At 42.9% G+C, this 21,633-nt stretch overlaps 1 protein-coding gene across 3 annotated transcripts in view; it reads left to right on the forward strand.

Moving 5' to 3' along the window:
• Window positions 1-21,633, forward strand: part of LOC139382036 (girdin-like) — an 83,029-nt gene that overhangs the window by 28,849 nt on the left and 32,547 nt on the right. For 2 of the 3 annotated variants that reach the window (XM_071125974.1, XM_071125972.1), the window contains exons 4-8: window positions 7,136-7,205; window positions 15,324-15,382; window positions 16,636-16,719; window positions 16,998-17,138; window positions 18,775-18,944. In XM_071125974.1, coding sequence (XP_070982075.1) covers window positions 7,136-7,205; window positions 15,324-15,382; window positions 16,636-16,719; window positions 16,998-17,138; window positions 18,775-18,944 — 524 coding nt within the window. The remainder of the gene's footprint in view (window positions 1-7,135; window positions 7,206-15,323; window positions 15,383-16,635; window positions 16,720-16,997; window positions 17,139-18,774; window positions 18,945-21,633) is intronic. The other variant, XM_071125973.1, reaches the window with a different exon arrangement.

The raw sequence follows: 21,633 nt of genomic DNA on the forward strand, positions 1-21,633 counted from the left end.
AGCTGGCTGGGTTTTCCGTGCATCAGAAAAATAGAACAGCTGCCTCCGATAAGACAAGGGGTGGCGGTCTGTGTCTATTTGTCAATAACAGCTGGTGCACGAAATCTAATATTATTGAAGTCTCAAGGTTTTGCTCACCTGAGGTAGAGTATCTCATGATAAGCTGTAAACCACACTATTTACCATGAGTTTTCATCATATATATTTTTCGGAAGCTGTCTATTTACCGCCACAAACAGATGCTGGCACTAAGACCCAACTCAACAAGCTGTATAAAACCATAAGCAAACAAGAGAATGCTTATCCAAATGTGGCGCTCCGAGTGGCCAAGGACTTTAATGCAGGGAAACTTAAATCCGTTTTACTTAATTTCTACCAGCATGTCACGTGCAACCAGAGGGGAAAATAACTCTAGACCACCTTTACTCCACACACAGAGATGTGTACAAATCTCTCTCTTGCCCTCCAGTTAGCACATCTGACCATAACTCTATCCTCCTGATTCCTGCTTACAAGCAAAAACTAAAGCAGGAAGCACCAGTGACTCACTCAGTATGGAAGTGGTCAGATGGCGCATATGCTAAGCTACAGGACTGTTTTTCTAGCACAGACTGGAATATGTTCCGGGATTCTTCGGATGATATGGTGTACTCCTCAATGCCAGTCACAGGCTTCATCAATAAGTGCATCGATGACGTCGTCCCCACAGTCACCGTACGTACATGCCCCAACCAGAAGCCATGGATTACAGGCAACATCTGTACTGAGCTAAAGGATAGAGCTGCTGCTTTCAAGGAGCGGGACTCTAACCCTGACGCTTGTAATAAATCCCGCTATTCACTCCAACAAACCATCAAACGGACAAGCGTTAACACAGGACTAAGCTTGAATCCTACTACACCAGCTCCGACTCGCATCGGATGTGGCAGGGCTTGCAAACTATTACAGACTACAAAGGGAAGCACAGCCACGAGCTGCCAAGTGACACGAGCTAAACAGACGAGCTAAATAACTTCTATGCTCGCTTCAAGGTAAGCAACACTGAAGCCTACATGAGAGGACTAGCTGTTCTGGAAGAATGTGTGATCGCCTCCGTAGCCGATATGAGTAAGACATTTTAAACAGGTCAACATTCACAAGGCCATGGCCAGACTGATTACCAGAACGTGTACTCCGAGCATGCGTTGACCAACTGACTGTCTTCACTGACATTTTCAACCTGTCCTTGACCGAGGCAGTATTATACCAAGATTTTCAAGCAGACCACCGTAGTCCCTGTGCCCAAGAACACCAAGGTAATCTGCCTAAATGACTACTGACCCGTAAGCACTCACATTTGTAGTCATGAAGTACTTTGAAATGCTTGTCATGGCTCACATCAACACCATTATCCCAAAAACCTAGACCCACTCCAAACCTAGACCCACTCCAAAAACCTAGACCCACTTGCATACCGCCCCAACAGATCCACAGATGACGCAATCTCGATTGCACTCCACACTGCTCTTTCCCACTTATAACATGAAATTAAATTTAAAACAGAACTTCAACAAAAGTGCATAGTCCAGCAGCATATATCAAAATTAAGTGACATAGCAGTACCTTAAACTAAATAGGACTACTTGAGACTGGTTACTCAATCTGATAAAAATTATTTAACTTTTTTCCCAAGTTTTTCTTTAAGAAGATTAGTCTATCTACATTTTCTGGAATGAGCACAGATCGGCTTGCTGTGACAATGTCAGCCGCTGTGGAGAATACCCTCTCGCGAGGGACACTCGCGAGGGACAGAGGTCCCAGGCACAGCCAGGTAGCACCTTGCTAATATGGCAACATGATGATATATTAACTCCTTGGTCTTCCACCATGTAAGTGGATCAGCATCCAGGGGAATACAGTCCACTTCCCTGTATGAGGTCACCACCTCCTCGATGAGCTTGACCTTTGACTTGGTTCCCTGCTCCCCCCAAAAGCCCAGCCATGGCAGACTTCTTTTCTGGAGGAGAACCCCTGTCATCTGCAGTCTCTGGAGAGGGGTTGGCGCCTGTGGTATCTGTGGCTTGATCCTGCAGAATTCAATTATATGAAAATCTCTGAAGTGGCTTAAAGATATGATTTGTTGTTTGAAATGTATATTAGACACAATACTTTAATTGTTAACTTACTAATAAGCTAAATGTCACATTAAGGAAATAAATACAATACCTGTTGTATATTGGTCACATTCTCTGCTGTGAGTTCATTGTAGACTCTCAGACGAGCAGCAGCATCCAGGTGCAGCAGGGACTTGAACCGGGGGTCCAAAGCGGTGCTCTTGTGTAAGAAGTCTTGGACGCCAGGGTCAGCATATCTAGGCTCCAGGTTAACTCTGATAGCAGTCTTGACGTCCCTTACTGCGAGTTCATCTTCATCAGATGCCACCATTGATTTCAGGATCATTGTTTACATAGGACCATGGAAACTGACGGAATGCTTGCAGTGCATCTCAGTGTTGTGACTGTTTTGAGAGGTTTGCACACTTTGATAACTTCCTCTGCTAGTCTTATGTCATTTTCAGACAGTCACAATATGTTTTGACATTCTTCCTCACAGCTTGACACCGCAACTTTCTGCTCAAGGTATCTCTCAACGATGTTATGGCTTGAATTCCATCTAGCAGGGACATCTTGGATTAGTTTGTGGTTTGGCAGCTCCAGCATCTCTTGTTTTGTCTTGAAAACATGTGCAGGAGTTGTGCTTTTATGAAAAAAGGATACCACCTTCCTGATCTTTGCTAGGAGGCGAGAGATTGGATTCACTGACATTGCTTTTTGAGATGCTATATTAAGGATGCTTTACTGTACTGACATTACATCTGTGGCCACAATCCAGCTAGTGCAACTGCTTTTACAATATTTCTAGCGTTGTTAGTGGTCACAGGAATCGTTACATTATCCCCCTCCAACTTCCACAAGGCAACTACTACCCTTAGCTCTTACCCCAAGTTTACACTGGTGTGACTACTGTCAAGGGGACGTCCAGGTTTTCTTAACAGCTTTTACCCCCAAGCCATAAGACTCCTGAACAGCTAACCAAATGGCTTTGCGGACTATTTGCGTTGACTGTTATTTTATTGTTGCGCTATAATTATTATAATAATTTTTTTCATTTGTATTTATTTGTTTACTTCAGTTTATTTAGTAAATACTTTCTTAACACGTATTAGTAAGCATTTCATTGTATTCAGCGTATGTGACAAATAACATTTATTTGGTAGTTATCCAAGGCCATAGTTGCTGTCTTGGGATCTGACTCAGCAATCAGCACCTTATGCCACAAAATGATTGTGGTGGGATAGCATTTGATGGCAAATCACATGTTATTCCATTCGATCTATTCTATTCTGGAAGCATGGGAAAAAAAATGTGAAGGTACTCCCTTCCTGTGGTGTTAGCCATATAATCATCCATCCACCCTTCACCAGCATAGCAGCAGTACAGGGTGGAGCAGCAGCTTGACACTCATCCTGACTGACACACAAAACCATGGCAACAGTGTAAAATTCTCACTTTGTAACCCCTGGAAACGAATGACCTTGAGCCCTCCGTCCCCTGGCGCTCGTTAGTGTGACCGGCATCTACCACACGTCTGAGGTTAGGGGGTGCTGTGGATAGGGAGAGTGTGTCTGGTGGCTGAAGCATCAGTATTTTGTCCACTCTTGTCTGTTTTTCCTCGTGCCATGTTATACACATCATATAGGGCTACAACTGTAAATCTCGCTCAAAAGACGAGCCTATTATTGACCAGATGTGACCAATGGACAAAATAATTTCCACCTTGGGCCTCCCTAGTGGCGCACCGGTCCTAGCGGCGTCTCTACAGATCCGTGTCCGATCCCGGAATGTGTCGCAGTAGGCTGCGACCGGGAGGCAGCGCACAGCTAGCCCTGTGTCTTCTGGGTTTGTGGATGGTTTGGCCGGCTTGGATGTCCTTGTTCCATCGCACTTTAGCACTGTTCTGAGCTTTGCACACTCTCGGCATTCAAGATGTCATCAAGGGGTGACTATTTGAAGAATCTCTAATATATAAAATATATTTTGATTTGTTTGACACTTTTTTTTTTTGTTTACTACATGATTCCATATGTTTTATTTCATAGTTGTGTTTGAACTATTATTCTACAATGTAAAAAATTAAGAAAAACCCTGGACTGAGTAGGTCTCCAGACTTTTGTATGTGTGTGTGTGTGTGTGAAATGTCAGAATAAAGTGACTTACTTACATTCTTAAAATAAAGTAGTGATCCTAACGTAAGACAGGGAATTTTTACTAGGATTGAATGTCCGGAATTGTGAAACTGAGTTTAAATGTATTTGGCTAAGGTGTATGTAAACTTCCGACTTCAACTGGATGTATATATGTGTGTGTGTGTGTGTGTGTGTGTGTGTACACCTACATACATACATACAGTGGGGCAAAAAAGGGCAAGGGCATTGAAGATGAAACGTGGCTGGGTCTTTCAGCATGACAATGATCCCAAACACACTGCCCGGGCAACGAAGGAGTGGCTTCGTAAGAAGCATTTCAAGGTCCTGGAGTGGCCTAGCCAGTCTCCAGATCTCAACCCCATAAAAAATCTTTGGAGGGAGTTGAAAGTCCGTGTTGCCCAGCAACAGCCCCAAAACATCACTGCTCTAGAGGAGATCTGCATGGAGGAATGGGCCAAAATACCAGCAACAGTGTGTGAAAACCTTGTGAAGACTTACAGAAAGTGTTTGACCTCTGTCATTGCCAACAAAGGGTATATAACAAAGTATTGAGAAACTTTTGTTATTGACCAAATATTTATTTTCCACCATAATTTGCAAATACATTCATTAAAAATCCTACACTGTGATTTTCTGGATTTTTTTTTCTCATTTTGTCTGTCATAGTTGAAGTGTACCTATGATGAAAATTAGTCATCTTTTTAAGTGGGAGAACTTGCACAATTGGTAGCTGACTAAATACTTTTTTGCCCCACTGTACACACACACACACACACACACACACACACAGATATGCATATATACACTCGCTCGCTCCACCGGTCAAAAGTTTTAAAACACCTACTCATTCAAGAATTGTTTTATTTTATTTTTGCTCGCTGGACAAATGACAAGGTCAGGCCACCGTCCCACATACTTTAATGGTTACTTTGGGTTGGAGTTCTTTGGCTCAAGTCCCGACATAGGCTTTAATTACTATTAATTATGCTTACACCGTAAGCAAGTTCATTATCCAAGGTTATTTTCCAAACGGCGGCCAGTCAGTCTGGCAGTCTGTTAGAGATTACACAGGCCCTAGAACAGCACTGCCCACGCGTCTCATTCCAGTCCCACCAGTTCAACAGACTTCTTCACTACTGAGTCAATAGTTAAAGCTGTTTAATGGAAGGTCTCCCTCATTTAGTGAGTACTTGGCTTTTTATATAATAGATTATATAATAGATGAAGACGTGTGATTGTGTGTGTGTGTGTGTGTGTGTGGACAGAGGTGTTATGCCCATAGGGGGCACAGGGGCACGTGCTGACCTCGGACAAACAAATGTTTGTTGTTTCTCTGTAATACTACTAGCCACCTAGCTAAAGCCAACTTCAGCCATTTCAGGCTATCAATCAAGTTTGAGTAGCTAGGTTTGTGGACTTAACTAAATGTACTGAATAGGACTCACATTTAAAAATATTTTACCCAGATTTTAGCAGAGATGGAGAAGCATATTTAGTTTATTTAAAAATATATTTTTTTTAAAGAACCACTAGTCTGGAGGATTCAGACTGCAAGGGATACATGCGGGCCCCGACAGAGAGCATTGCGGCGTGGTCTGCATTTTTCAGGCTGCGGTTGGGAGCAGGCGGTCAGATCAGATGCAAGTTGTCCTGCTCCTTAAAGGTAGGCTATAACATGTATCTCGAGAAAGTGCAAGTGTCCACTCTGCACTCTTCAAACCACATCTTGCCTATTTGTTGATATAGCCCAAGAATACCTACCGATAGCCTAATTATAATGGGCCCAGTGAGAATCTCTGGTAATTTAACCTATTTCTTAGGTTATTTTTGTGCATTTTGATATTGACTATAGGGTGCAATGTTGCTGTCAAGTGAGCTTTGTCGTCACATAGTTCTAAAATAACATAGCGAGACTGCGGTTGAGTTCCAGACCATTTCTTGCGGTAGCAGGTGGGAGTCGGACACAGACAGCAGGTGTGGGCGGGGGCAGGCGGGAGCGAGATGAATAAATCTGTGTAAACCCGCACAGGCCTCTAATACAGAAAGCTGAAGAGGTATGCTTAGAAGTGCATAACATTTTACATTGAATGTAAGCATAATGATTATGGCTCTCGATTGCAGGAACAGGATTTCAGGTGTTTGAAAAATGCTAAATTATCCAACTTTGGGGAATGGCAGTCTAACTCTCCTCCAACCCCCCCCCCCCCCCCCCCAGTCGGCATGACTGGCTGCCTGTCAGAGTACCAGCAGCAGCATGGTGGTGTAGTACTGAACTAGGAGGAGCAGGAGATGAGCAGCTTTAGTTGTCTAGTCAGCTGACTACAGCGTTTTCTCTGTGTGTGTGTGTTTGCAATCCCATGTGTGCTCATGTTCACATATGTATGTGAGCTTTAAGTGTGGGCATCCTGTTTTCATGATGGAAAAAAAACACATTTGAATACCTGTGTAGTGAAAGGGGGATTTGAGATTTACAACCTACAGAAAGACCAAGGTCACCATTGTCACATGACAGCCAAGAGCACAGTCGGCACATAGACACAGGACAGGTGACATCATCAAACGATGCTATATGAGACTTCTGCTTTGTCCATTGTTGGACAAATTGATACTCTTTTATATAACATCCCCATTGGGCTTCCCTCTGCCTGTACGGTCTCTGTACACGGCCTGCCTGAAACTCTCTAGCCTAGCCTATAGCTATCGCATTGGGAGGGGGGATTCATGCATGATTCTGCAGTGATCCTTTAAAGATTCCTTCTCCATGAAGTCAGTACTCATTCTGATGTTCAGTGAAAACAATATGTACACTTGTCAGGATGTATAAAATCCTGTGAACATCTGTAATAACTGATACTGTAATAATAAGTATTTGATGTTTTGTTCTTCTAGGAGACCCTCCAGCAGCTGGTGGCGATGCCTCTCCCCAACGTGCTGGTGCTGGGCAGGAACCCTCTCAGTGGTACGTCCTTCATCTGACTGACCTGCTAACAATGCAAACTGTTACAGACTGTTACATGTCATGGCTGATCAGTGTGTAATACACACTCTGTTACACTGGGATATGATGTGCTTTTTAAACCCTTTATAACTTCATTATTATGCAACGTACGTGTAGGTTGTTTGCATTTCACATTCCCCTTTTATCTTGTGTGTAGATTTGATTTCCCCCAGCTAGAATTAGTCTTGGTTCTCTCAATATTGGCTGGTGAAATAAAATTAAGATCAAACCAGCCATTGATTGTATTGTCAAAATACGGTGATTTGGGAAACAATATGCTGGTTTATTGAATCTTGAATCGTTCTGCTACTGTGAAATTTAGCTAGAATCTGCATCTAGAGTGAAGACCTAGACAACACAGCCATGAAATTCAATACTCCTATGTGCAAAGTATTATCAGACCAACTCAAAGTCCTGAACCAAAACATGTGGCATTCCAGTCTCTTTCCAATGACCTTTGACCCTGGTGGTGTGCAGCGGTGCTGGTATCTGGAGCCATCTGAAAGTGATTGACCATGTGGCTTTTATTATGCAGTCATTAAGGCTCAATGGGGTATGGGCCTATTATCAGTACTATGGGAATCCACCCCAGGCTCTGATTATTAACCCAACCTCTGTCCTCAACACCACAAAACCCCACTCCTCTGAGCCCACTAACTAACTCATCTGGTCGTCCCCACCCCAGACTGTCTGACTTCCACACTGAATATCACTTCGATTCAGTCTGATCCAGCTTCAAAATGGAAAGCACTTTGACCAGCTAGAACACAATGTGCTCTTAAAGGCTCATCTCCTGTTCAATGTGGACAGTCATGCCCTGTCTGTGTCTTTCTAGTGAAACTACTTCTCCTTGGGTGCAACGATCAAGCCTTTATTTCAGAGACTGGACACGGGTGTCCGTTGCATGCCACGTGGAGAGCAGTTTGTACCTACTTTGTATTGCTGACATTGTTTGATTCTATTGTGGTCGTTTAGATGCCAGAGGAGTGTCTCTTTTCAGAAACAATGGCAACCGTATGGAGATATGTGCTCTCCAGGTGGAGAGGTGGAGGCAGGGCAGAGTGGCAGTCATCAGCAACGCTGTGTGGGGTTGTGGGAAGGTCAGGAAACCTGAAGTCACATTTAGAAACCTGAAGATGGTTAGAGCACCTGGGGCCTCATTTATAACCGTTACATAAATTGAACACTAAATATCTGTGTGCGCCATTTCTGAAAAGACTGCAAAAATATTGAGATTGATAAACCTGGCGCACGCCATACATCATACCTGCCGTAAAAGATAGTGCAAGCGTGAACAAGCATTATAACTGCATCTGAAAAATGCCCATCATTCACCTTTTATGGGGACAATAACACCCTTATTTGCTGTATGGTTTGGAAGTATTGGAAATAGGCCAAGATGGTATCTAAAGGAAAATTTAATGGCAAACTTGATCAAATGTCTTTGGAGGGGTTAGCAGACTGCGTGTTTCATTTTTGCAGTGACATTTGCTTTATCTGACTGTTTCTGAAGGTCAAAAACAATAGCAAATTGTTGTGGACCAGTAAACAGATCGTTTGAATGCAATCATGTTTTGCTTTCACTTTTTCCCGAACCTAAATATTCTGCACTGCCCACAAATTCTGAAACATTGTCTACTCTGGGGGGAAAAAATAAACAACAGTAGACCTACGTACAGTGGTAGCCTATACATGTTCACCTGTTAATCTTATGAACTGTGCTCCCTGTCGGATGCAAAGAGCAAAAACTTTAAATGACAGAAGTCTATCTAATAGGCCCAATTTAAATGAGATGCGTGCATGGTAATTTGTTGTGTAGCCACGTCGGGAATATGAGCTCCACTGTCTCAGCACAAGGATACTACTTTTGCCTGCAATGTAATACTTCAACCAATAGAAACTGCGTACACGTGGTCTAAAGTTTGCGGGAGGATAAGCACATTCTCACTTCAAGCTCAGTTTTTATAAATGGCAAGTTTTGCGTGATCTGGGCACACGCATACGCACAAAATATGCTATGTTTATAAATGAGGCCCTTGGGGAAATAAGTGATTTATAAAATCAGTTTCAGTTGGAAGTGAAATTAGCAAAAGTATGGTATTTTATCAGAGGAACCATGAGTAGTCCCTGACTCACGTTATAGACATATATAATGAATAACAATTATTGGGCCAATTGACAAAATACACTGACTGTACAAAACATTAGTAACACCTGCTCTTTCCATGACATAGACTGACCAGGTGAAAGCTATGATCCCTTATTGATGTATTGTTAAAGAAAGGTTTTTAAGCCTCGAGTCAATTGAGACATGGATTGTGTATGTGTGCCTTTCAGAGGGTGAATTGGCAAGACAAAAGATTCAAGTGCCTTTGAATGGGGTAGGTGCTGGGCGCACTGGTTTGAGTGTGTCAAGAACTGTGACGCTGCTGGGTTTTTCACCTGTATGCCCCAGCGTCACTGAGGCCTTGTGCCCCTGCTCCCTGTGAACAATGGCTGGGCAGGAAGGGTTGCAGCAATGAGGGGTAAGTCACTGTCTGTGCGCCCCTGTGAGTTTCCTGCCAGGAAGAGCGGAGTGTAGCGACCGAGGGAAGGAGCCACACTAGGCGCATACAGCACTATCATAACAAAGCCTGCAGAGCCAGGGCTTCTGAAGGGAAATTTCCATCTATTTTTAAACCACCCCCTCTCTCCTCTTGCTCTCTTTCTCATTCTCTCGCCACATCTTGCTCTCTCCCCCATCTCTCTCTTTCTCTCGCATGCTCGCTCGCCATGCTTGGTTCAGTCAGCTTCTTAAATTATTCATCCTGCGCCTGCCTGCTCCTTTATCTTCAGCGCTCAAGAAGATTTGCCTTTCTAAATCACTGTACAGGCTTCTGTGTGTAGGCTCTACTGTGTGTGTGTGTATGAATCCTTCTTAAGGCTTTCAGTTTGAAGAAAAAGCATTTAGAAGGCATTCGCAACAGCTGGCCTTGTGTACTCAGAATAGAATCCAGAACGGACTACTCTCATATTCCCTAAAGGACCACACACACCACACACATTGTCGATCTGCCGCTTGTTCGGTGTGGTGTGTTAGAGACCACCCGCTGATGGACATCCCGACTGCCAACATTTTTGCGCAATTCTACATGAAGAATGGTTGGCAAATTATGGCCTGAAATCTGTTCAGAGGTGCTAAGTACTCTTGGCCGACAAAAGATATTGTATGTCCTAGCCTTTTATAGATGTTGTTTAGCTTTGATGGGCCTCAACATTTTCAAATCGTCGTCCGTTCTGTCCATATCCTATCTATCAGAATATTATCTTGAGTTATTCATTGCGACCTTAACACTTTTTTTTATATGAATAGACTTGGGCATTTTGACATGTCCCTCTGTCACTGTCTAGGAAGATCTTTAACCCAAACATTTCTCCCAAGTTTTCACGATTATCGTAAAACCCTAGTTATTTTGTTACTTTGACAGTCATTTCTGAATATTATTTTGTGTGATTTTAATTTCAAGGTCAACCCTGTTACTTAACTCTTGTTTTAATATGGTGAATTTATATATTTTTTTCCCCTAAAGAAACATTGAACATCATACTGTAAGGTTGTGAATATAGGCCAGTAGTTATTTTTCTTACTTCAGTCTGGGCCACAAACATTGTTAGTTTAGCTGAGACCTGTGTTTTGATCCTCTGGATGTCCTGTGTGGACATCTGTAAGGATTCCAGATGGCATAGGGGGAATCTGGTCTTCAAGGATGATGTCATTAGGATGAGTGAAACACTGATGTCATAATGAGTTGTTTATTAGCCACAGATATAAGCCAGCTCAGCTGAAGTGTTACAGGTCATAATTTTTATCATGGCTTTTATAATCAGTTGACTTGACACTATAGCAGTACATTTAACACCAAATGCCCCTTAGAAGCATTATTGCGTTGTATACAGTGCATTTAGAAAGTATTCAGACCACTTGGCTTCTTCCACATGTTATAGTCTTATTCTAAAATTAATTCAATTGTTCCCCCCCCTCATCAATTTACACACATAATGACCAAGCAAAACTGAAATATCACAATTACATACATACACAGACCCTTTACTCAGTACTTTGTTGAAGCACCTTTTGGCAGCGATTACAGCCTCAAGTCTTCTTGGGTATGGCACACTACAAGCTTTGCACACCTGTATTTGGGGAGTTTCTTCCATTCTTCTCTGGAGATCCTCTCGAGCTCTGTCAGGTTGGATGGGATGTGTCGCTGCACAGCTATTTTCAGGTATCTCCAGAGATGTTAGATCGGGTTTAAGTCCGGGCTCTGGCTGGGCCATTCAAGGACAGACTTGTCCCGAAGCCACTCCTGCATTGTCTTGGCTGTGTGCCTAGGGTCGTTGTCCTGTTGGTAGGTGAACCTTCGCCCCAGTCTGAGGTCCTGAGCTCACTGGAGCAAGTTTTCATCAAGAATCTCTCTGTACTGCGCTCCATTTATCTTTCCTTCGATCCAGCAGCTGAAAAATAATCCCCAGCATGCTGCTGCCACCACCATGCTTCACCATAGGGATGGTGCCAGGTTTCCTCCAGACGTGAATCTTGGCATTCAGGCCAAAGAGTTCAATCTTGGTTTCATCAGACCAGAGAATCTTGTTTCTCATGGTCTGGGATAGAGGTTGACCGATTGATCGGAATTGCTGATTAATTAGGGGTGATTTCAAGTTCTCATAACAATCGGTAATCTGCATTTTTGGACACCGATTGTGGCTGATTTTAAAATAAAAAATAAAAATGTAGTATTTTTATTTTCTTTTACACCTTTATTTAACTAGGCAAATCAGTTAAGAACACATTCTTATTTTCAATGATGGCCTAGGAACGGTGGGTTAACTGCCTCGTTCAGGGGCAGAACGACAGATTTTTACCTTGTCAGCTCGCGGATTCGATCTTGCAATCTTCTGGTTACTAGTCCAACGCTCTAACCACCTGCCTTACATTGCACTCCACGAGGAGCCTGTGTGGCAGGCTGACTACCTGTTACGTGAGTGCAGCAAGAAGCCAAGGTAAGTTGCTTGCTAGCATTAAACTTATCTTATAAAAAAAAACTACAGCCGTAACATAATCACTAGTTAACTACACATGGTTGATGATATTACTAGTTTATCTAGCGTGTCCTGCGTTGCATATAATCGATGCTGTGCCTGTTAATTTCTCAGCTCATTTGCGAAAAAAGCACTGTCGTTGCACCAATGTGTACCTAACCATAAACATCAATGCCTTTCTTTAAAATCAATACACAAGTATATATTTTTAAACCTGCATATTTAGTTAAGATTTCCTGCTAACATGACTTTCTTTTAACTAGGGAAAATGTGTCACTTCTCTTGCATTCAGTGCAAGCAGAGTCAGGGTATATGCAGCAGTTTGGGCTGCCTCGTGAACTGTGTGAAGACCATTTATTCCTAACAAAGCCTGTAATTAATTTGCCAGAATTGTACATTATTATGACATAACATTGAAGGTTGTGCAATGTAACAGCAATATTTAGACTTAGGGATGCCACCCGTTAGATAAAATACGGAACGGTTCCGTATTTCACTGAAAGAATAAACATTTTGGTTTCGAAATGATAGTTTCTGGATTTTACCATATTAATGACCTAAGGCTCGTATTTCTGTGTGTTATTAAGTCTGATTTGATAGAGCAGTCTGAGTGGTTGTAGGCAGCAGCAGGCTCGTAAGCATTCATTCAAACAGCACTTTTGTGCGTTTGCCAGCAGCTCTTCGTTGTGCTTCAAGTATTGAGCTGTTTATGACTTCAAGCCTATCAACTCCCGAGATTAGGCTTGTGTAACCGATGTGAAATGGTTAGCGTGGTGCGCGCTAATAGCGTTTCAATCGGTGACGGCACTCGCTCTGAGACCTTGAAGTAGTTGTTCCCCTTGCTCTGCAAGGGTCGCGGCATTTGTGGAGCAATGGATAACAATGCTTCGCGTGTGGCTGTTTTTGATGTGTTTCTGGTTCGAGCCCAGGTAGGGTCGAGGAGAGGGATGGAAGCTATACTGTTACACTGGCAACACTAAAGTGCCTATAAGAACATCCAATAGTCAAAGGTACATGAAATACAAATGGTATAGAGAAAAATTGTCCTATTATTCCTATAATAACCTCAACCTAAAACTTCTTACCAGGGAATATTGAAGACTCATGTTAAAAGGAACCACCAGCTTTCATATGTTCTCATGTTCTGAGCAAGGAACTTAAACGTTAGCTTTCTTACATGGCACATATTGCACTTTTACTTCTCCAACTCTTTGTTTTTGCATTATTTAAACCAAATTGAACATGTTTCATTATTTATTTGAGGCTATATTGATTGTATTGATGGATTATACTAAGTTAAAATAAGTGTTCATTCAGTATTGTTGTAATTGTCATTATTACAAATAAATACATAGAAATTGTCCGATTTAAAATCGGTATCGGCTTTTTTTGGTTCTCAAATAATCGGTCGACCTCTAGTCTGGGAGTCTTTAGGTTCCTTTTGGCAAACTCCAAGCGGACTGTCGTGCCATTTTACTTAGGAGTTGCTTCCGTCTGGCCACTCTACCATAAAGGTCTGATTGGTGGAGTGCTGCAGAGATGGTTGTCCTTCTGGAAGGTTTATCCCATCTCCCCAGAGGAACCTTGGAGCTCTGTCAAAGTGACCATTGTGTTCTTGGTCACCTCCCCGACCAAGACCCTTCTCCCCGATTGCTCAATTTTGCCCCTGGCCAGCTCAAGGAAGAGTATTGTTGGTTCCAAACTTGTTCCATATAAGATTGATGGATGCCACTGGGTTCTTGGGGACCTTCAATATTGCAGACATTTTTTGTTAACTTTCCCCAGATCTGTGCCTCGACACAATCCCGTCTCGGAGCTCAACGAACAATTCCTTCAACCTCATGGGTTGGTTTTTGCTCTGACATGCACTGTCAACTGTGGGACCTTATAGACAGGTGTGTGCCTTTCCAAATCATGTCAAATAATTTGAATTTACCAAAGGTGGACTCCAATCATGTTGTGGAAACATCTCAAGGATGATCAATGGAAACCGAATGCATCTGAGCTCAATTTCGATTCTAATAGTAAAGGGTCAGATTACTTTAAATTAGGTGTTTCTTTTATTTTTTATATTTTTTATGCATTTGCAAAAAAAAATACTGTTTTTGCTTTGTCATTATGTGGTATTGTGTGTGTGTGTGTGTGTGGATTTGAAATGGGGAAAACAATTTGATCTATTTTAGAATGTGGCTGTAACATAATGTGGAAAAAGTCAAGTGTTCTGAATACTTTCCGAATGCACTGGAGGCTACATCCAATAGTTCAACCTTCTAAACCCTCTACCTCTGTCACTACACACCCACATGGAGGAAACGAATGCACCATAACATACACTAAGACCAAAATATTGCCATTTGATATTATGGCTGTCCATGAAGATGTTGTACCTACTGGTGGGGATGCACAGTAGTTGTTATTGCTGTGTGGCCCTTTTTTTCTGAATAGACATGCCTTGTTGTCAAAGCCTGTTAGTAATCTGTGTTTATGTCCTTGGGGCTGATGAGCTGGCCACAACACACACACGCACGCACGCACGCACGCACGCGCAGGCAGACCCACCCACCAACCGGCTCATTATTTTACAATTCTACAGATTACCTCAACCTTGTTGAGCTTCCTAGCAGCTGTGTAATCATTTCCTCTACATGTGGCTTGGCATCATACCGTACCTAGCTGATTGGATGCTGAAAATTACAGTACAATCTTTTTGGTTAAGGACCTCACATTATAAGCATGCAATAGTAGGTTTGCATGTATGTAATAGGGTTACTTGAATGGCTCATCTCAGGGCTGTAGTAAGTATCCTATCTGTGTGACCGGGCCGGGGGGCAGATATCTTTTTTGCAAAATGATACAGCAAAAACTTATGGAATTTGGTTGTGATTTATGAAATGAATTTGAAACGAGGCAAAATGCCAGGGACAAGAACTACAGTCAATGAAAATATGTATGGTAGTAAAATCAATGGTAGTAAAACACTATTTGACAATCTGTCTGCAGAGCAAGGTCTGGAGGAGATGAGGAAGCTGTTGTTGCTGTTGCTTGGCTGTGCTGTCCAGGTAAGTCCTACTGTACACATCATCCCCTTAATCATCTACTGTCAATAGTCTACCATTTACCATTTCCTGTAGGATTAACACTCACTCTTCTATTGATTTGAGTAGCTCTTACTCACTAGTTCCTGACCATCAATAACCTTCGGCTCTATTGTTCAGATGAGTGTTAACACAACTACAGTTGTATGAGTAAAATTAGTCATTCTCACTCAGACTAGCATTCGCTTCCTCTTCCTCAGCAGAGTTGGCACTATGACAGGTGGTCTGTCTTCTGTCCTGGCAGCAGGCCAGAGAAGGGTCAGAGGGTGTGTCTGCTCAATGGGAGGCTCTGTATGCCCTGACCCGACCCTTGTCTCTGTCTTTGCCCTGGGCCTGGCTGGAGTAGCACTGATGATGCGTCATACTTAACCCGTGGCCAGAGAGACGCTAACCTCAGTCATTCTCGTGCACACTTAGCTCACTGTTTTAGGGAGTTCTGACCTAGGATACTTCTTCAAGGACTCCTGATAGGGAAATATGTGTGAAGTCAGTTGATTTAAATGTTTTTTTCTATATCATAATTGTTAGGTGACACTGTTCTATTACAGGGTAACTTGATTTTTAGCTGAATTCCTGATGGTTTTAGTCTTGTTTGACCAAAAAATGAAAATCCCCCTTTTTTTGTTTTGCAAAAAAACTTTGGTGGGGAAGTCCGTTGCAGGTCGGTTATGGCCTGCGGGCCACCTGTTGCTGACCCCTGATCTACATATTCCTTCACAGGCATTTTTCCTCAAAGCCAACCAATCAGAACAGGCCAGGCCATATAATAATTCAATGCTGAAGCATTCAAAAATAAACTAATGGGACCGGCGCCATTGATAACTACTAGTGCCGTTGCTAACTAGTAAAGCTAGTTCCATGAATTGTAAAGAGTTATGAGATATTAGAACCCTGTTGTCTTTACCTTGTAATCTTCAACCTCAACGTTGGCTAGCTGGCTATATGTATTTTTTTCTGGCATTCGCTTAAAATGCATTTTTCACCATCCTGATATCTGTTTCAGAATGCTTGCCTTCCGCCTAGGCAGCGCAGCTACAATATTTTAGCTGCTCCCATGGTTGATTCAGAGTGGTAGAACCTCTGTATTGTGACGCTGGTGTCTTCATCTTCCCATCTTCAACCTAGCCTGTGTTTAGGAAGCTGACCTCGCAAAAACCTCTCTAATTCCACTCTCCAGACTGTCATCCAAACCCCAAACCGCCTCCTTTTGTTTGCAGTGTGAGAAGAAAGAAGAGTACATCGAGAGGATCCAGACCCTAGACTTTGACACAAAAGCTGCCATAGCATCTCACATCCAAGAGGTATGAGAGACAGATGTATCTATATATCTCATTTTGTGAAGGCATCCAGTTCAAACATAAACCCTTGCGTCTCGTGTGTCTGTTTTGGGCCAGCTTTTTGTAAAAGGAAACTTTAGTTATTGTAGGACGGATCTGTGAGCTTTTCAGCCACATTTATGTCACTGCCCTCCACAGCAGTTTGAGTCAAAGTAAATTAGTTTGCTTCCCATTGCTTTCAACACATTTGTTCTGTGTATTGGCTGGCAGAGTGCGACTCCGCTAATGCTGTTGTTTTGAAGGTGACCCACAACCAGGAGAATGTTGTGGACCTACAGTGGCTGGAGGGGGGTGACCTGCCCCCAGAGGACCTGGACTCCTTCTCCAGGAACATGGCCTTCCATCTCAAACGCCTGGTGGACGAGAGAGACGACCAGCTGGAGGTACATGTCTGAAACTGGGCACATTGGTACCTTTTTAACTCCACTCAAGTGGTTAGAGCGTTGGGCCAGTAACCAAAAGGTTGCTAGATCGAATCCCAGAGCTGACAAGGTAAAAATCTGTTCTGCTCCTGAACAAGTCAGTTAACCCATTGTTCCTAGGCCGTCATTGTAAATAAGAATTTGTTCTTAACTGACTTGCCTAGTTAAATAAAGGTAAAATAAAATGAATAAAATGTTGTCTCAATGAGTTAACGGCCTGTATAGAGTCTGTATGGTGCTATGGTGTCTGCATTTTTATGGCGTGTGCGTCAGTTTGTGTGTATGGTTGGGGTGTGTGTGAATTGAACCCAGAGCAGTCTGATTAAGGACAGCCCACCCGTACAGTTGTCAAAGCCTGGTAGAGCAGCAGTCCCAGCATCCTATGGGCTAGGGGGGCAGGGAGAAGGAGGTGGGATTATAAGGATCTCCACTGGAGGCTAGACGTTCTTCATTAAAAGCCCATTTCATTGCGTAGCCACTGGGTTATGAACGGACAATGAGAGAGAGAGGAGTGATGATATGTTGTCACAGACCATTTTAAACCAATGCCTTTTGCTACTATTATCTCCGAACCCAGCCTAATATACCCTTGTGTGCCGATACTTGAGCCTTAACTGCATTAGTACTGGGCTTTTCATTATGTTTGGGGTTTCCATTTAAGTGACTGATCCTGGTGGCTAGGTGCTGCTTCTCCTCCTTTGAGGTCCGTCCTAATCAGTCATCTCCCTAAGCTCACACCTCCCAGACTGAGCAGACAGAACAGCAGGAGAGCCTGACGCAACATAGGTACTACTGTTCAATAACAAGATGTCACGGTAGACTATATATAGACTGCAATCCACACGGTCAGTATACTCAATCTTCAATACCCTGTCTGACAACTGCTTTGTCTTTCATTGTGATCAATGATCTAACACTGTTGAAAGCAATTTGATGAGAGCCTTGTTTTCACCCATCCAAATCTGTTAAGATTACTTAGGCTGGTCATTTCAAGTAAGGACGGAGGGAGGGATACATGTGTTAAATATAGAAGATGAGTGCAGGATACATGATCAGGGTCCTGGTCTGTGAGTTGTCTACAGGGATGCAAGCTTGTTCCTTTTTGGCAATATTTGTCATTTTGATCTTAAATTATTGAGATCATTGAGGGGTGTGAAAAGAGCTTCTCTCTGTGTGATCACTAAATAATGGTGTATGTTTCTCATATTGAAATTATTGACTGAGCACAGAATGCATGCATAACACTTTGTATTCAGGATATTTCTGGGAAATGTTACTTTAGTGCCTTATTTTAAACAGGATGCATGTTTTGGAGTATTTGTATTCTGTACAGGCACCTTTCTTTTCACTCTCTCAATTAGGTTAGTATTGTGGAGTAATTACAATGTTGATCCGTCCTCAGTTTGCCTCTAACCCTGTGTGGTATCACGATACTACTCTGTTTTATGAAACTTGGCCATCGTTAGTAATATTTTGGTGTAGTGACAACCCCACTCTGAAAATAGTCAGTTTACACAGAGAATGTTTTGTCACCACCTTGGGCCTTCACCAGTTTGCATCCCTGGTCTAACTGTTATGGTGTTGCGTGTCCTTCCAGACCATTGTGGAGCTGACCCAGGAGAGGGACTGTGGACTGTACTCTCCTCCGCCCCTCTTTGCCCAGTCGCCCAACGACTCGCCTAGCTTGCGCCGTACAGAGAGCCGCCAGCACCTGTCTGTGGAGCTGGCCGACGCCAAGGCCAAGATCAGACGCCTGCGCCAGGAGCTGTAAGTACCCTCATTTGGCCTTTCTCCAGCTCCATTGGCCCTTTTTAGTAAGTCTGTGGTAGACTGCAAACACTGTTGGACCTCCCAGGATCTCTTAACACATAATTGGTTCTCACAAGTTCTATAAGCTTTGTACAAGTATCCTAAGAGTACTGTTGGTGTCTCGTGTAGTCTAGCAGAGTGTCTCTAAATGTGACACTCTGCATTCATCTACTGCTGTCTCGTGACTGCCTAGTAATGGAAAACAACCCAGTACGGTGTGTCATTGGAGCTAGGAACCGTGACTCAGCTCTGTCTTTGAGTATCCCATTCTCTGTTCACCACTTCATGGAGCACTCTAATACTGACCGGAGAGAACCGCAAAAGCAGGACGCTAATTACGGAACTTAAAGTTTTATGTCAGCGATATTGTTAAAGAAGAATACATTTCCTCTTGCCTCTCAGTAGGAAACAAATGGTTCTACACTACTGTTCTGATGCCGTAGTGCTAGACCTTCATTGTTGTCATAAATAATTGAACTTCCTCTTCAGAGTCCATTAACCCTGGGCAGAGACAAAGGCCAGTGGTCAGTTTATCAAAGGGAGGGGTTTTTAACGAGAAGCATTCTCTGTTTCAGACGGAAGTGTTTTCTAGGATGCAAAAAACTGAGGTGCTGACTCTGGAATCTCTTAATCAAGTCCATCAAAACATTGATGTGGTTTGTCCAGTGATACGGTTGGGGTTTTGTAATGCAGGCTTCTTAGTGCTGGGTCAAACCGGTTTTGAGGTACACTACATTAACAAAAGTATGTGGACACCTGCTCATCGACTTTCATTCCAAAATCATGGGCATAAATATGGAGTTGGTCCTCTCCTTTGCTGCTATAACAGCCTCCACTCCTCTGGGAAGGCTTTCCACTAGATGTTGGAACATTGCTACGGGGACTTGCTTCCATTCAGCCACGAGCATTAGTGAGGTTGGTCACTGATGTTTGGTGATTTTAGACCTGGCTCGCAGTTCCAATTCCTCCCAAAGGTGTTTGATGGGGTTGAGGTCAGGGCTCTGTGCAGGCAAGTCAAGTTCTTCCACACTGATATCGACAAAACATTTCTGTGTGGACCTCAGTTTGTGCGTGACGGCATTGGCATACCTTCCCCAAACTGTTGCACAGATTTGTCTAGAATTTCTTTGTTTGCTGTAGCTTTAAGACTGCCCTTCACTAGAACTAAGGGGCCACCAAACTTTACAGTTGCGACTATGAATTGGGGCAGGTCTTCGTCTGACATCCACCAAATGTCCGTTGGACTGCCAGATGGTGAAGTATGATTCATCACTCCAGAGATCTTGTTTCCGCTGTGCTAGAGTCCAATGGTGGCGTGCTTTACATCACTCCAACACTTGGCATTGTGCATGGTGATCTTAGGCTTGTGTGCGGCTGCTTGGCCATGGAAACCCATTTCATGATGCTCCCGACAAACAGTTATTGTGCTGACGTTGCTTCCAGGGGCAGTTTGGAACTCGGTAGTGAGGGTTGCAACAGAGGACAGACAATTTTTACACGCCTCAGCGGTCCCGTTCTGTGAGCTTGTGAGGCCTACCACTTTGCGGCTGAGCTGTTGTTGCTCCTAGATGTTTCTACTTCACAATAACAGTACTTACAGTTGACTGGGGCAGCTCTAGCATGGCAGAAATCTGACGAACTGATTTGGATGGGTGGCATCCTATGACTGTGCCATGTTGAAAGTCACAGAGCTCTTCAGTAATGCCATTCTACTGCCAATGTTTGTCTATGGCGACTGTGTGCTCGATTTTATACACCTGTCAGCAACGGTCAAAAGTTTGGGGTCACTTAGAAATGTCCTTGTTTTTGAAAGAAAAAACACTTTTTAGTTTTTGTTCCATTTTAAAACCAGACACTCTAATGTACTTGTTCTCTTGCTCAGTTGTGCACAGGGGCCTCCCACTCCTCTTTCTATTCTGGTTAGAGCCAGTTTGCACTGTTCTGTGAAGGCAGTAGTACACAGCGTTGTTCGAGATGTTCAGTTTCTTGGCAATTTCTCACATGGAATAAATAGCCTTCAAGTCTCAGAACAAGAATAGACTGACGAATTTCAGAAGAAAGTGCTTTGTTTCTGGCCATTTTGAGCCTGTGATCGAACCCACAAATGCTGATGCTCCAGATTCTCAACTAGTCTAAAGAAGGCCAGTTTTATTGCTTCTTTAATTGGCACAACAGTTTTCAGCTGTGCTAACATAATTGCAAAAGGGTTTTCTAATGATCAATTAGTCTTTTAAAAAGAAGCTTGGATTAGCTAACACAACGTGCCATTGGCACACAGGAGTGATAGTTGTTGGTAATGGGCCTCTGTTTACCTATGTGTATATATTCCATAAAAAAATCCAGCTACAATAGTCATTTACAACATTAACAATGTCTACACTGTATTTCTGATCAGTTTGATGATATTTTAATGGACAAAAACAAGGACATTTCTAATTTTATTTAATTTATTTCCCCTTTATTTAACCAGGTAGGCTAGTTCCATTGTCTCCTTATATGGCTGTGATTGCGCAAGGAATGAGCCTACACTTTCTGTCGTTTCCCCAAGGTGTTTGCAGCATTGTGACGTATTTGTAGGCATATCATTGGAAGATTGACCATAAGAGACTACATTTTCCAAGTGTCCGCCTGGTGTCCCTGCGTCGAA

This window comes from Oncorhynchus clarkii, chromosome 23 (genome assembly GCF_045791955.1).
Source record: "Oncorhynchus clarkii lewisi isolate Uvic-CL-2024 chromosome 23, UVic_Ocla_1.0, whole genome shotgun sequence".
NCBI classification, from domain to species: domain Eukaryota; kingdom Metazoa; phylum Chordata; class Actinopteri; order Salmoniformes; family Salmonidae; genus Oncorhynchus; species Oncorhynchus clarkii.